Source organism: Enhydra lutris, unplaced genomic scaffold, assembly GCF_002288905.1.
Source record: "Enhydra lutris kenyoni isolate GAN:26980312 unplaced genomic scaffold, ASM228890v2 scaffoldscaffold86, whole genome shotgun sequence".
NCBI classification, from domain to species: domain Eukaryota; kingdom Metazoa; phylum Chordata; class Mammalia; order Carnivora; family Mustelidae; genus Enhydra; species Enhydra lutris.
This window is the reverse complement of record NW_019154170.1, coordinates 6,219,783-6,233,945: the sequence shown is the minus strand read 5'-3', so window position 1 is coordinate 6,233,945 and position 14,163 is coordinate 6,219,783. Positions and strand designations below refer to the sequence as shown.

The window sequence follows — 14,163 nt, the reverse complement described above, 5'->3', positions numbered from 1 at the left end:
GGTGCTAGGTGGTATGCGGCCACGAAGGTCCGAGAAATGGGACCAGGCTGAGGGGCAAGGAGAAAAAGGTTGACAGATTTCTCAGGACTCACTGGTGACCGCTGGGAGTGGGCAGCCCAGCCAGAGCCCCTTCCCAGGCTTCCCCTGCGGCCCTCAGTCCCGGTGTGGAGCAGAGCGAGGCAGTGCCCCACCCTGGGCTCCCAGGACCTCCGCAGTCCTGGGCTCCCAGTCCCACGACCTAGCTGTTTCACTGAGGGGAGAAAAGCTCAGAGGTAGGTGGTGACATGTCTCAGCTCCTTCACCCCCAGAAGACCCCCACCACCCCCACAAGATCCTCACCCCCAAAGGACCACTCTTCCAGGAGGTTCCATTCCCAGGAAACCCCACTCCCAGAGGACCCTCTCCCCTCTCCCCCCACCCCCCCAGATCCTCCCCCGCAGGAAACCCCACCCCTCAGAGGACCCTCTCCCCCACAAGCCCCTCACCCCCAGTGACCACCCCAGAGACCCTCCCCCGCAGGAGACCCCACCCCCAGAGGACACAAGCCCCTTTTCCCCACAGCCCCCCACCCCCAGGTGACACCACACCCCAGAGACCCTCACTCCCAGGAAAGCCCGCCCCTTAGAGGACCCTCTCCCCCACAAGCCCCCCACCCCCAGTGACCCCACACACACACCCTCACCCGCAGGAGGCCCCACCCCAGGAGAACCTGCCCCGCCCCCACCGCCTCCGCACTTCCGCGCGGGACGAAGGCTCTGGTCACCACCACCCCCCCCACCCCGCTCCGCCGCTCGGGCCGTGGAGGCTGAGACCACAGGGCTGTCGAGGCGGCCTGGCACCGATTTCCGTCCGGTTGGCTCGGACCGCCACCCTTTCCAGTCCCCATCTTCCAACCCTCCCGGCTCTCGGAGCGGAGTCCGCTCACACCTTCCCGCCCAGTCTGTCCTGACCCTGGCCGCGGGGTCCCCGCCAACCCTGGCCCCCAGCCCCTGCCTCTCTGTCGCCTCCAGGGTCGGGCGTCAGGGCGGGAAACGCCCCCGGGAAAGCCCCGGGGAGCAGCCGGAGGACAGGGCGGCGGGAAGCAGCCGGGGCACCACTATTTAAGGCGCGTCCCCGGCGGGCGGAGGACAGAACCCGGACGAGCATGGAGCAGGGTCTCGCCCTCCTGTTTCCCGTCTTCCTGGGGCTCCTCCAGCGAGCCCAGGGTGAGCAGGGGAGGGGGCTCCGGCCGAGGGAAGGCTCGCAGCGGGGCGGTGCGCAGGCTGGGGGAAGGGGCGGAGGACCCTACGGTGGGGGGGGGTCTCGGAGGAGGCCCGGCCGGGGGCGGGGGGCTGGGGGGGTGCTCGGGCTGGGGATGCTGGGGCTGGGGGCGGGGGCGGGGCTGAGAGCGCCGTCTGCCCGCAGGTGGGTCCTTGGAGATGGAGCCTCCAGATTCCGTGGTGGCAGTGTCCTTGGGCGGGTCACAGCAGCTCACCTGCCGGCTGGCCTGCGCCGACCCCAGGAACCCCATGGTGCAGTGGCGGGGCCTGGACACCAGTCTGGGCACCGTGCGGTCGGACGCGCGCAGCAGCGTCCTCTCGGTGCACAACGCCTCCCTGTCCGAGGCCGGCACCCGAGTGTGCGTGGGCTCCTGCGGGACCGACACCTTGCTGCGGACCGTGAAGCTCCTGGTGTTCGGTGAGCTTTGTCCCCTCCCCGCTGCCTGGGCACATTCCGGCCGCCCAGCAGCCCTGTTTTACCTCCAAAACAATACCACCTTTTCCTCGGAGTCTTCCCAGATTGCCCACCCGCCCCCCCCAAAGACTGCATCAGCTCCAGTTGAGTCGCCCTGCAACCAACTCCCTCCTCTCAACCCCCCTCCCCCTACCTGACCCCCACTCTTTCTGCGCTGGACCCATTCTCCATACTTGACATTCTAGATACACAAGCTGTGGCCACTGGGTCTTCTGGGAACCCATGCACCAGCAGTCCCCACTCACCTCTTGGCCGCACCCCAAGCCCCCTCCTCAGGGCCCAGGACTGACCCTGTGGGCTCGCCCCCCCACCACACCCTCTGTCCACAGCATTCCCAGACCAGCTGACTGTCTCCCCAGTAGCCCTGGTGGCCAGGCGGGACCAAGAGGTGGCCTGCACCGCCCATAACGTCACACCTGCCAACCCTGAGGCCCTCTCCCTATCCCTGCTCCTGGGGGACCAGGAACTGGAGGGGGTGCAGGCCCTGGACTGGGATGTGGAGGAGGAGCCCCAGCAGGGCGAGGACCAGCTGCTCCGAGTAACACAGCGCTGGCTGCTGCCCCCACTGGAGACCCCCACCTCACTCACCCTCCACTGCCGGGCAACCATGAACCTGCCTGGCCTGAGGCTGAGCCACCAGCGGGCCATTCCAGGTGAGTCTTTGGGGTTCTGGCCAGCCTACACACAGTGCCCCAGGAAGTAGGTGAAGTCCCCCCACCCAGCTCCTATGAGCCCTGATGAGTGGTGCCCAGGAGCTCTTCTGGAATCCTGGCTCCGCAGCCCCCCCCCACCGTGTCCCCATCTAGACAGGTCACAATATCTACAGTAGGGGGTAGCCCCAAATGCCTCCAGTATGATATTCCTCATGAGTTTATTCAGCTGTTCAACAGGTTAACTGAGCACCTTCCCTGTGCCAGACCCCCTGAGATCCTGTCCTGCTCTGCTCACAGTCCTCCAGAGCTCCTAACTCCCTCTGGGTAAATCCTCCTATGTCCACAGGGCCCTGAACCACCTGCCCTCACCTTCTCCCTCTCCCCCCCCTCGCTCTGCTCCAGCCACATGAGCCTCCCAGCTGCTCCTCCAAGAGGCTAGGCTTGGTCCTGCCCCAGGACCTTTGCATATGTTCCACCCTCCACTGGGAATGGGTGGATGGATGGATGGATGGGTGGTTGGATGGATGGATGGATGGATGGATGGATGGATGGATGGATGAGACCACAGTGCCCAGCTCATAGCAGGTGCACAATAACCACTTGCTGAATGAATGAGCAAGTGAAAACATTTAAATTGGGGCTGAGGACCCAGTAGGTGCTCGGTTCATGTCAGACATTATTAATTTAACAAACATTTAAAATAGAACAAGTGTTGTTCACATCATGAAGTCCCCGGCATCCTCTCACTAAAAAAGCACAAATTCCTTCTCCATGAAACTCACGTTAATGTCCTTGGGGCCATCAGGTGTGGGGATGGAGCAAGAGAGCTCCCAGTGGACTGGAAGGGGGGGCAGGGAGGGAGTGGTGGGAGCACGCAGAGAGGTCTCTGGATTTGAAAGACGTTTTATGGCAGGGTGTACAGATCCCCTCCCAGATCCTCAGTCTCCCCATCTGTACCACAAGGAACAGAGCACGCCTTCCATTTGCCAGGGAACACTTTCCCTCCCCCCACCTCCCAGTCCTGTAGTTTGTAAAGTCCAGTACTCACCAACCCTGCACTCCGATCAGTCTCCGTGGCAGCTCCCAGGATGGGTGGTTGTCACCCTCTCTACAGTTGAGGAAACTGAAACGCAGACGTTCAGAAACTCACTCAGAGTGGGGAGGGGACCAAGGCAGACCCTGACCCCGCTCCTCCCCACTGGGATACCCTTCAATTTGTCCAAGTGGCCCAGGGTGGGGCTTCAGCGTTTCTGGTCCAACCCTGTGGTCTAAATGGAGAGACGAAAAGAAGAGAGAGCCTGGGGCAGGAGAAAACCCATCACCCTGTTTTCCAGTCCTGCACAGCCTGAACTCCCCGGAGCCCCCTGTCAAGACCTCTCCCGAGGCCACCCCAGAGCTGAGCTCCACTAGCAGCTCCAGGAGTCCTGGACCCCCGCCCAGGAACAGCAGCTCCGGGAGTCCTGGACCTCCACCAGGGAACAGCTCCAACCGGCCCTGCCGCCCAGAGATCCACCAGTCTCCAGCCGCAGGGGGTCTGGAGCTACTTTGTCAGGCACTCTGTGGCCCCGGTGTGGCTGTGGGCTGGACCCAGGCCCCGGGAGGTCTGGAAGCCTACCAGAGGCGGGAGGCTGGGGCCCAGGCTTGGTTGAGTGTGCCCTGGGCCGGCTGCTGCGCTGAGGGCTGGTTTCAGTGTCGCCTGGACCCAGGGGGACAGATGGCCAGCCTCTACCTGGTCCCGGAGATCTGTGAGTTCTGGGGGCTCGGGAGGGGTCTGGGGGAGCCTCAGAGGGAGGGAAGCCCAGCATCAAGACCTCAGACAGGGAACGGGCCTGCTCAGATTCGGTGTCCCCAGCTGTCCCGTGGGCTTCCCTTACGGTGGAAGATGAGTCACTTGGCACTGTGAGGGCTGCAAATTTCAGAGACTACGTTTCACAGCGATCTGTAAACCCTGACCTTTACACCCCACAACAGCTTGTAGGATAGGAATAGAATAGAGCCACTCAGATCATTTCAAGTTTTCTAGTAGCCACATTTAGAAGCATAAATGAGATATTTTACATTCTTTTCTCTTTAAAAAAAAAAAAAAAAAACTAATTGGTCAACATGTGGTGTGTAATTTACACGGACAGCAGGGGCCATTCAGACTAGCCAGGCATGCGGGGCGGCCATGTCACTTCCAACCAAAAGGTCCCACGTACCTTTCAAAAGATCCATTCTGGAGTCGTCTGGATATTTCAGCAGTTTTTGTACACTCCGAAAGACGCTCTAAACCATGAATTCCTCTCTAAAATCTCAGGGAACTCGGTAAATAGGGAAGCCCCTAGCGGATTCTGCTGAACTTCTCCCCCACACCTGCAACCAGGTGCTCACGGCTCCTGACGCTTCCTTCTCCAGGCTGCCAGACAACACCCCCAGCCCTGTGGACGGGCAGCTTGGTGCTGGGGCTGCTCTTCTTGGCATTCCTTGCCCACCGGCTGCGGAAACGCTGCAGACCTACCCAGTGACCACCCAGCCCCCCAGTTGCTTGGGGCCCCCTGCCCCACCTGGACTGGGCTGAGGGGGACTGGCCGCGCCGCTCCTCAAATGGTCTGCCTTTCCTGCCACACAGTTGCAGCCAGAGGACGACTGCAGGGTTCTGGACCTAAGTCTGGAGAGCTGACCATAACCCCCTAACCCTGATGGCCAGCCTCTGAGTTCCCCCTCAGTGGGACCCTTGAGGACCCACCCCCCAGTGGTCCAGAGCTGGAGAATAAAGAGCATCTGGTTTGCCTCAGTGGTTTCTGTGGTGTTACAAGGATTTCACCGTCTGCACTGGGCGACTCCCCTGAGATGAGGATGGACAGGATGCGGACCCCTTCTTGGCGCGGGCTGGAGGAAAGGGAAAAACGGAGTGCAGGTTCCGCCTGGGGTGGGGAGAACACAAAGGCTTGTGCCTTTCCCGGATGGGAGAACACCTCAGGGATAACTAGAAGTCCTCAAAAGAAGTGGGGGAAGGAGGGGCGGGGGATGGGGGGAGAGGTGGACAGCGTGGACAAAAGCCACCGAAGCCGCTTGCTGAAGGCTATGTTCTCTCTCTTGGGGTGGCTTGGGGGCCGAGTCGGTCGGGTGGGGGAGAGGCGAGGAGGGGCTGGGAGTCCCGTCAGCAGATGAAAGGCTGCAGATGCTGGGGTTCCGCCTGCGGGCACTGGGGAGCTACGGGAGGGTTCAGAGCGGCAGAGGCTGCGGTGCGAGAAAGACCCCTCGGGTGCGGAGGAGAGGCAACAGCACGGGACGGGGACGGGGGACCTCGGTCGGTCCACCCATTCGGCGAGCCGACCCCCAGCTCAGCCTGGCGGGCGGCGGGCGGGGAGAGGAGACCTCCCCCCACCGGGGTGAGCCGTAAACTCAGAGGCAGGTCGGACCGGGCTGAAAGCCTGACGGTGCACAAAGGCCAGAGGAAACTCAGAAAGCGGAGCGGGGTGGGCGCTCCGTCGGGGACTCGGACAGTCCCGGCGCACGCTCGGCGGGGCTTCCCAGATCTCCAAGGAGACTGGTTGCTAGGGGACCATGCTAATAAGGGACTCGCCCGCTATCAAGATGGCGGGCAATACGGCTTCAGGCCAAAGACCATGCCCTTCCTGAAGAGCCATCTTGGAGTCTGGCAAAACTCAGGTTCCGGGCTTGAGCCTGGAGAGCTAACCGGCACACGCAAAGAGGAACCCGGAGAAATGATGCCAATTAGAACCTAGTGCGGGGTGGTAAGTGGCCTGTTCCACTCATTTGCCAGAGTCTCCCGGTGGGATCCGGGCGCCTTCCGCCCATAGCCAAGATGGCCGCCCCGAGGCGCCCGCGCACTGTGGAATACGGCGGTGCTTCCGGTCCCACGGCCCTCACCGAAGATGGCGGCGGTGGAGAAGCGGCGGCCGGCAGTGGCTCCGGTGGCCGGTTTCACCGACAGCGGCCGGCCGGCCGTGTCCCGCACAGCAGCAACGGCCGAGAGTGAGGAGGACTTCCTGCGGCAGGTCGGCGTGACGGAGATGCTGCGCGCGGCCCTGCTGAAGGTGCTGGAGGCGCGGCCCGAGGAGCCGATCGCCTTCCTGGCGCACTACTTCGAGAACATGGGCCTGCGCTCGCCTGCGAACGGCGGCGCCGGGGAGCCCCCGGGCCAGCTCCTGCTGCAGCAGCAGCGCCTGGGCCGCGCGCTGTGGCACCTTCGCCTGGCTCACCATTCCCAGAGGTGCGGGGCGGGGCGGGGCGGGGTGGGGCGGGGCGGGCCCGGGCGGGGGCGGGGGCGGGGGGGCCGAGGCGGACGCGAGCCCCAGCGTGCTGCCTGCGGACGTGCTGGGCCGGGTAGTCCTCCTAGCGCCGGGTGGACCCCGACCGCGGGCGCTCCGGCTTTGGGGGTGCCTTTCTGCAGGTGTCGTTTCCCCTCCAGCCCGCCCCACTGTTAGAAAATCACGGAGCCCAGAGAGGACCCAGAGCCACAGAGCTAGTCCTCCGAGCCGGCTCCTTCCAAACTAGGTTTTCCTAAATGCTTCGTTGCTGGCATCGCTGCATGCCCATCCATTAAACCGGAAAATGGGTGTTACAGGGCTGGACTGTGGACGCTGAGAACAGCTCATTCATCCGAGGCCCGTACCCCCGGAGGCAGCCCCCAGCGGGCAGGCGGGCTGTCCAGAAGGAGGCCAGCCTCACGCACAGGAAAGGGGCTGCAGGGACTAGGCGGGCAGGTGCCCTGGTCTGGAGGCCGTGCAGCTGCACTGTGGGACCCACAGGCTCCTCGGCCTTCCCGGGGCTGAAGCATGGCGGGGGGGGCGGTGGCGCCTCCCCCACACACACGTGCCCCCCCCCAACAGTTCTGAGCCCATGAAAGGTGATTGAGGAATATGTATTGAACAAACGATCCACATCAAATGGGTTGAGCTTTCAAAACAACACCGAACAGGTGCGGTCGTGACTGGATGTGGGTGCCCTGGGACTGGCTGGTGGGGAGGGGTCCCCAGAAGCAGAACCTGAGGCAGCATTCATGTGTGGGTAATTTATAAGGGAGTGTTCCCGGGAGAACCCAGGAAGGGAGAGGAAACCAGGCAAGAGAATGTTCCAGCCTGGTCACCAGGGGATTCTGCCCTCCCCCACTGCTTCCAGCACCTGCCCACCTTTTGGGCAGCCCTCCCAAGAGAGTCACAGGTACAGGCCATAAGGACAGCACTGGGAAGCTGGGGAGGGATCCCAGGTATGGGAAGGGGGATGGAGGGCGGGCATCTGAGCAGAGTATCCATGTGCTCTGAAGTCCCAAGTTGCTGGTTTTGCAGGGGCAACGGTGGGAAGAAAGTATGCAGAGACAGCCCTAGGCCATCCGTGGGGCTGTCCATTGAGGTGGGAGGTCACTGATTTGGGAGGAAGTTTCCAGGGTTGCTTGGGGACTCGTAGGTCAGGTGGCCGGGAGAAGCTTGCAGCTGGAGGATGGATAGGTGGGTCTGCAAGTAGGACAGGAGGTTGTCAGCCAGGAGGGGTTGTGAAGGCCTCAGGAGAACTGAGAAAAGCCCAGGACCCAATCCTGAGGAGCCCCAGCCTTGGAGAACCCATAAAAAAGCATGATCAGGCCAACCAGATATGAAGGAGGGGACTAGAAGAGAATGTCATCGCGGGACATCTTCCAAAGGGGAAAAGTCATCAGTGGCCGGGCCACCATGTACAGTTGTTCAGGCCAAACACTGCACAAGCCACTCATCGCACAAGCTGCTCACCTATAGACAGTCACAAACAAAGATATGTCTATGAAGGTTTTTTTGTTTGTATGCTTATTTGTTTTTTAGATTTTATTTATTTATTTGACAGAGACACAGCAAGAGAGTGAACACAGGCAAGGGGAGTGGGTGAGGGAGAAGCAGGCTTCCCGTCAAGCAGGGAGCCCGATGCAGGTCTCGATCGGAGCCAAAGGCAGACACCCAACGACTGAGCCACCCAGGTGCCCCTCTATGAAGGTTTTTTGTGGAGTTTTTTCCTAATTCACACAGAGGCACCTTGTGGGCTGGCAGCCCATAGATGCGGGCTGACAAGTGTCTGTTGGACTTAGGGCCAGGAGAGCTGTATTCATGTCCTGTGACTGCTGTAACAAATGACCACAAACTCGGGTGGCTTGAAGCAACAAAAATGTGGGGCGCCTGGCTGACAGAGTAGGTGGAGCAACTCTTGATCTCAGGGTTTGAAGTTCAAGCCCCTGTTGGATGTAGAAATTAGGGGAGGGTCCCTCCTGCCTCTCCCAGCTCCCAGGGCTCCAGGTGTCCCTCGGCCTGTGGCCACATCACCCCAGTGTCCTCCTCTGTGTCTCTTTTTCTTTCTCTTCTAAGGACACTTGGATTTAGGGCTACCTCATCTCCACATCCTGGACAAATGACACCCGCAAAGACCCTGTTTCCTAATAAGGTCACCCTCACAGGTTCCAGAGAGACATGCGTCTTGGGGGGACAGGTCTCACTGCCCTGCAGGGGTGTTGGGAGCCGTAGGCTGGAAGCACTTTGGAGCTGCGGGGCTGCGGAGGGTGGAATGAACCTGGGAGTGGCAGCGCTAGGGGCGGTGATGCCTGAGCCCCTGCACTCCCCTGCTATCCCCAGAGACAGAGCCAGGGTCCAGCTCAGCAGACAGGGGCCCCATCAGGAGCCCCTGGACCTAGCCCAAGGGGCCAACAGCAAAAGCCAGGCCTGGCCAATGTGGGAAGCAGGTGCTCCTCTGACGTGGAGTGGCTGACTGGGCCGTCTCAGGGCTGTTCTTTGAGCATCTCATCCGCACGCAAGATGCAGAGAGAAGTCCTCCAAAACCCCCTTCGCCTCTGTGCGCGGATCAGAAGTGTTGGTCTCTGGGAGTGGTGGCCCAGGGTCCAGTGGGCCACCCCCTGCTAGCCTCAAGGCCCCAAGGACAGAAAAACCATGTTTGTGAGACTTGCTGAGGGCCGCATGGCCACCAGGGGGCAGAGCCAGCGTGCAATCTGGACGGTGTGCCCCCCAGCCCCGAGGCCCCTGAGCCTCCCCGTTGCCTGGGTGCCTTCCTCCGCAGGCCCCCCGGGACCTGGGAAAACCCCCCTCCAAGGGCACCACCGAGTCCAGGTTCCTCCCGGGCACCGCGGGGTGCTGAGCGGCCTCCCTGGCCTCCACCTACCCAGGGATGACACCCAGAAGTGCGCCCAGACCTCACCGGGAGTCACCCGGGGACAGACCCATGGAGGGCCCCTGGTGTAAAGGGAAGGGTTTCCATGTCTCATCCCAGAAGTGTTCTGTGCACACTCGCACAGGTATTATGTAAGCAAATGCTCACACTCTAGTGCTCTGGGTGGGGGCTGACATAGCAGAGCCCCCGGTGCCAGTCCCGTCCCCGCATCACAAACGGAAGCCAAGTTCCAGAGCACCACGACCCGGCAGACAGAGCGGGTGCCCCCTGGCGGCCGCCGGGAGCGGCGTGGGAGTCCCCAGGGGACTGCGGACACCGGCCAGTGGTCAGGAGTCACCTTCCTCGGCGTCTTGCCCTCCAGCTCCCACCTCGTGGAGCTGTGATTACCGCTCTGCGCGTCTGCCCGCCCCCCGAGGCCGGGACTGTCGTGGGCAGCCCACTGAGGCCCGCCCTGGTGGCAGCTAACGCCAAGGATGCAGGGACCCCTCCGTGTGCCAGGCGCTGTGCTAGGTACTTGGCCCATGAGAACCCTGAGAGGCAGGAATGGGGACCCTCGCTCTCGAGTGACCAGAACCCAAAGGTGGGGCCAGGTGGGAGCCGGGGACAGAGCTGTGCTCCCAGAGGGCGCTCGGTGAACACAGGAGCCACACAGCACCCGGGTCTTGCTGTCGGCCTCAGCCTCTAGGGAGGAGGGAATTTGCCCCCATGGGGGGCCGGCCAGGCTGCTGGAGAGGAGGCATCACGGCCCAGAGTCAGATGAATCGTGGACCGTGGTCCCATGGGGACAAGCTGCGTCACGTGGCAGCCACAGCTCTGGGACTTCAGTGGCCCCGAAACAAAGGACTGCTGCCCACACCCGGAGCCGGAGGCTGCAGGGGTGCGCTCATGCACGTGCCGGGAGTGTGCCCTAGCATGGCCAGGGGCGGCGGACCGCTCAGAACTTGCCTTGGAAGTGGACCGCGTGTGGCTCCCACGCCTACCTCTCGGCAGAGTCAAGTCCTGTGGGCCGTCCTCCCCTCGAGGGGTGGCCGGTCTTCAGGAGGCCACTGGGCCCTCCCCGCCCACACCAGCCGGGGCAGCCTGCACCCCCATCGGGCAGGGCAGTGTGGCGGGCCGTGGTCTCTGTCTCCTGTCCTGGGACTTGGCCATCGTGCCCAGGGCTCAGACCGAGGCCCGGGCGTGTGCACCTTCAGAAGGCGGGCAGACCCTGAGACGCGGCCAAGTTCCGGACCCACAGCGCCTGGCACGCTGTTGCCGTCTGCCGCCATCTGAGGCTGCTGGGCTGGGGGTGACTTGTTAGGCAGGGATGGCAGCAGACAGAGGCCCTAGCGACCGCCACGCTTGTTCACAGCAGACCTCCCACCCTCCATGGGGAGGGGCTTTAACCTCAGTTCGAGGCCTCAGCCTGCTAATGCGGTGGCGGTGACAAAGGTCGCGGGAGCGTGAGGCAGCACCTGGCATCCTTCACGCTTCACGGCACTGGTCTCAGGGACCACAAGTCCCAGCACATCATGAGGGCCCAACGACGAGAAGAGAAAGGAGTTTATAGCCAGACGGGGCCGAGGGTGCAGCCCCAGCTGGGAGGGGCTCCCCAGGCTCCTGTTCTAGGACTTCTGGGTGGCGGTTGCCTCCGCCGATGCGCAGAGCTCACGGGGCAACACGCGCACCCAGCAGCCTCACACGGGGCAGCCCAGCGCAGACGGGGCTCCCGGCTTGCCGGCCCACAGGAAGATGAGGCAGGATTCCTGGGTCACGCAGGAGGTGGACAGAACCGCAGTGTGCCTTCTCTCCCTAGGGGTCATGGTAGAAATGCTGAAGGGCCACCAGTCCAGTGAGAGAGTGAGACATGGGGCCGACCAGCCCCCCAGGCTCATTGTGCAGCCCACGCTTAACATCCGTGCTCCCTGCATCTGCTCGTGAGGCTCACAGCACAGCACAGCCACGTCCTGGGGCCTCGGGCGCGCCGTGGGGCAGAGCCGTGCCCACCTCACAGCCGATGGCAGGCGGGCAAACTTTCCCAGACAAGAACAGTCGTACTTTCGGTTTCGTGAGTCGGTCCCTGTTGCAGCCATTCAGCTCTGCCTTTGCAGCAAGAAAGCAACCACAGGCAGCATGTCAGTGGCTGGATGAGGCCATGTGCCGATAAAACTTTATGTACAAAATGGGCAATGGGCCAGATACGACCCATGCGTGTAGCTTGCTGACTCCCGGCTGTGGGACTGTGGGAGCATGAAGTAACGTACATTTAAAGGCCAGGAGTGCCCCCCCCGGAAGTGTAAGTGGCCTTGTCGGAGGGCAGTCCCATTGGCCAACTCCGCAGGTATGTACAGAGGACCTGCCGCGTGCCACACCGTGTGCGGGGCACTGGGAGCTGTACAGAAGCTCCCTGAAGTGGGCTCGTGGGCTGACGTTCGGAAAGATGTGAAACTTCATCACGAGGACGTCTTACATTAAGTCAGATGGTGGTAACTGCCCTGAAGATAAAGAGGGGGTGGGGGGCCGTGGAAAGGGTACACTTGAGCATAGAGTCGGAGCAGCTGGAGGAGCCATGGGGAGACGTGGGGGAAGGGCACACCAGCCAAAGGACTCGGCCTTTGCAGAGGTCCTGGGGCTGGACCAGGCCTGGTTTGCTGGAGGAAGACGGGAGGGGACGGCAGTTGGGGCTGGGGGGCGGGGCCGGGGGCGGGGCCGGGGGCGGTCCTGGGCTCTGCCCACCTGGCCCAGCGCTCCGCCCTCCCACAGGACGGCCTTCAACAACAACGTCAGCGTGGCCTACGAGTGCCTGAGCGCCGGCGGGCGCAAGAAGCCGCCGGGGCTGGACGGGCGCACCTACGGCGAGCTGCTCAGACGCATCTGTCGGGACGGGGAGGCCCCCGAGGGGGTGGTGGCGCCCCTGCTGCACAAGATCCAGTGCCGGGACCACGAGGCCGTGCCGCTGGACGTCTTCCGCGCCGGCACGCTCACCTGCTTCGTGCTGCTGGAGTTCGTGGCGCGGGCCGGCGCCCTCTACCAGCTGCTGGAGGACCCCACCCTGGCTGTGGCTGACCGGCGCGTGGGCCAGGCCGTGCTGGACACCCTGGAGGGGGCCCTGCAGGCCAGCGACGCAGCCGCCGCACCCTCCCGCTACCTGGAGGCTGGCTCACGCCTCGGCCCCGACAGCCTGGCACTGGCCATGGACCGCGCGCTGGGGGCCCGGCGGCCCGGCTCCCCGATGACCCGGGAGGAGTTCCTGGAGAAGGCTGCCGCCCTCTTCATTGCCAAGGTCAAGCCGGTGGCCTGAGCCACGCACACCTTACCTGCCCCTCCTCCACCTGCACAGCTGGGGGGCTGTGCGAGGACCTGCTCCTGGGCGGAACCCGGGTCTGGGACCAGGACCGGAAGGTCCCTGCGTGCGGGGGTGCAGGGAGTCCTCCCACCCCACCTTCCAGCCTGGACTCGTGCCCCTTCAGAGGGGAGGCCGAGGGTCCCAGGAAGTGGGCACCCCCTCCCCGCAGCCCCACAAGGTCCCCTCTCCTCAACAGTAATAAAGTCTGTTCTCCAGGCTGACTGGAGTGTGTGTGTGCTCCCCTACCCATGCCCGTGTCTGCTGAAATGCTTCTCCGTCCAGCACGTCCAGTGCTGCCTGGGGGCAAGGCCACCACCTGGAAACACCGGGGCGCCCCTGGACTCCGCTTTACAGAAGTAGAGGGAACCGGGTGACCAGGACCCACACCCCTGGAGCCCAGGAGGCCCTGCCCTCCGCGAGTGCCCCAGACAATGCTTGCAGCCTGGGCCTCAGGGTCCCCGGCTGTCAGGAAGAGGTCAGCTGGGCAGGTCGTTGTGGCCGTGGTGGTGGAAATGGCCAACGTGCGAGCGCTGCGAGGTCTTACGTGCCCTCTGAGGAAGCGAAAGGACTACCCGAGTTGGGCGGGTGGGGCGGGAAAAGCAAGGCCCGGAGAGGTGAAGGGTCACCCCGCCAGCAAAGGGCCCCCCAGAACCCGCAGGCCACACGACCACCACCTGCCGTCGGCCCGCCGTCGGCCCACCCAGAATCCACACATGCCCGCGAACTTCGTCCCAGCACCCGCGGGGCATCCCTCCTCCCATCCAAGTCGATGGTTTCTTCCACAAGGCATCCCGCCCGGAGCAGGAGGAAGGAGGCCGGGAGCAGATGTCCAGCCCAGAATGATCACCGGCTGGTGACATCACGCAGATGTCCAGCCCAGAATGATCACCGGCTGGTGACTTCACGCGCGTGGCTCAGCCTCCAGCTCCAGCAAGTGGGGCCCAGGACTGAGTGAGGGAAGCCCCACGGGAACAGAGTTTACACCCTTTACAAGCCGCTGCTGGCAAGGACCTCCTCTCTCCATTTCCCAGTACCTACCACCCCCCGGCACAGGCCAGGCCATCAGGGAGCCGTGGCTGCTGTTTTCCAAAAACAACCCCAGCAGGGCTCCTGTTCCCACACGCTCTGGCAGAACTTCCCCCACTCCCCCTCGGAAGGGGGGTCAAGACGTGGAATCTGCATTCCCTTTCCTTGGACTTGGGTGGCTCTCGTGACATTACCGAATTTCCACGGCTAGGTCACAAAAGGTGGCACATGCCACCACCAGCAGGGCTCACCCACGCACCTGGGAGCCATGTTGCGAGGAAG

The 14,163-nt window shown here is 63.1% G+C and overlaps 2 protein-coding genes across 5 annotated transcripts; both read left to right on the top strand.

Moving 5' to 3' along the window:
• Nucleotides 1-816: 816 nt before the first annotated feature.
• LOC111161898 (mucosal vascular addressin cell adhesion molecule 1) lies at nt 817-5,152 on the top strand. Of its 4 annotated transcripts, XM_022525967.1 has the most exons (5): nt 817-1,205; nt 1,405-1,677; nt 2,064-2,387; nt 3,722-4,132; nt 4,782-5,152. In XM_022525967.1, exons 1-5 carry the CDS (start codon nt 1,145-1,147, stop codon nt 4,889-4,891), a joined length of 1,179 nt encoding a protein of 392 aa, XP_022381675.1. In that variant the 5' UTR covers nt 817-1,144; the 3' UTR covers nt 4,892-5,152. The 4 variants fall into 4 exon arrangements, with proteins under 4 accessions (XP_022381675.1, XP_022381674.1, XP_022381673.1 ...); XM_022525966.1 differs by lacking the exon at nt 4,782-5,152 and having other exon boundaries at nt 2,097-2,387; nt 3,722-4,403; XM_022525965.1 differs by lacking the exon at nt 4,782-5,152 and having other exon boundaries at nt 2,094-2,387; nt 3,722-4,403.
• Nucleotides 5,153-6,114: 962 nt separating this feature from the next.
• LOC111161846 (tubulin polyglutamylase complex subunit 1) lies at nt 6,115-13,073 on the top strand. The gene is made up of 2 exons (XM_022525854.1): nt 6,115-6,603; nt 12,273-13,073. Exons 1-2 carry the CDS (start codon nt 6,266-6,268, stop codon nt 12,808-12,810), a joined length of 876 nt encoding a protein of 291 aa, XP_022381562.1. The 5' UTR covers nt 6,115-6,265; the 3' UTR covers nt 12,811-13,073.
• Nucleotides 13,074-14,163: the final 1,090 nt, after the last annotated feature.

Bases quoted from the DNA above. Each gene is read 5' to 3' on its own strand.
- LOC111161898 (XM_022525963.1), top strand. From the start codon at position 1,145: ATGGAGCAGGGTCTCGCCCTCCTGTTTCCCGTCTTCCTGGGGCTCCTC. The intron at 1,206-1,404 runs GTGAGCAGGGGA...GTCTGCCCGCAG, and splicing joins GCTCCTCCAGCGAGCCCAGG to GTGGGTCCTTGGAGATGGAG. The intron at 1,678-2,063 runs GTGAGCTTTGTC...CTCTGTCCACAG, and splicing joins CGTGAAGCTCCTGGTGTTCG to CATTCCCAGACCAGCTGACT.
- LOC111161846 (XM_022525854.1), top strand. From the start codon at position 6,266: ATGGCGGCGGTGGAGAAGCGGCGGCCGGCAGTGGCTCCGGTGGCCGGT. The intron at 6,604-12,272 runs GTGCGGGGCGGG...GCCCTCCCACAG, and splicing joins CTGGCTCACCATTCCCAGAG to GACGGCCTTCAACAACAACG.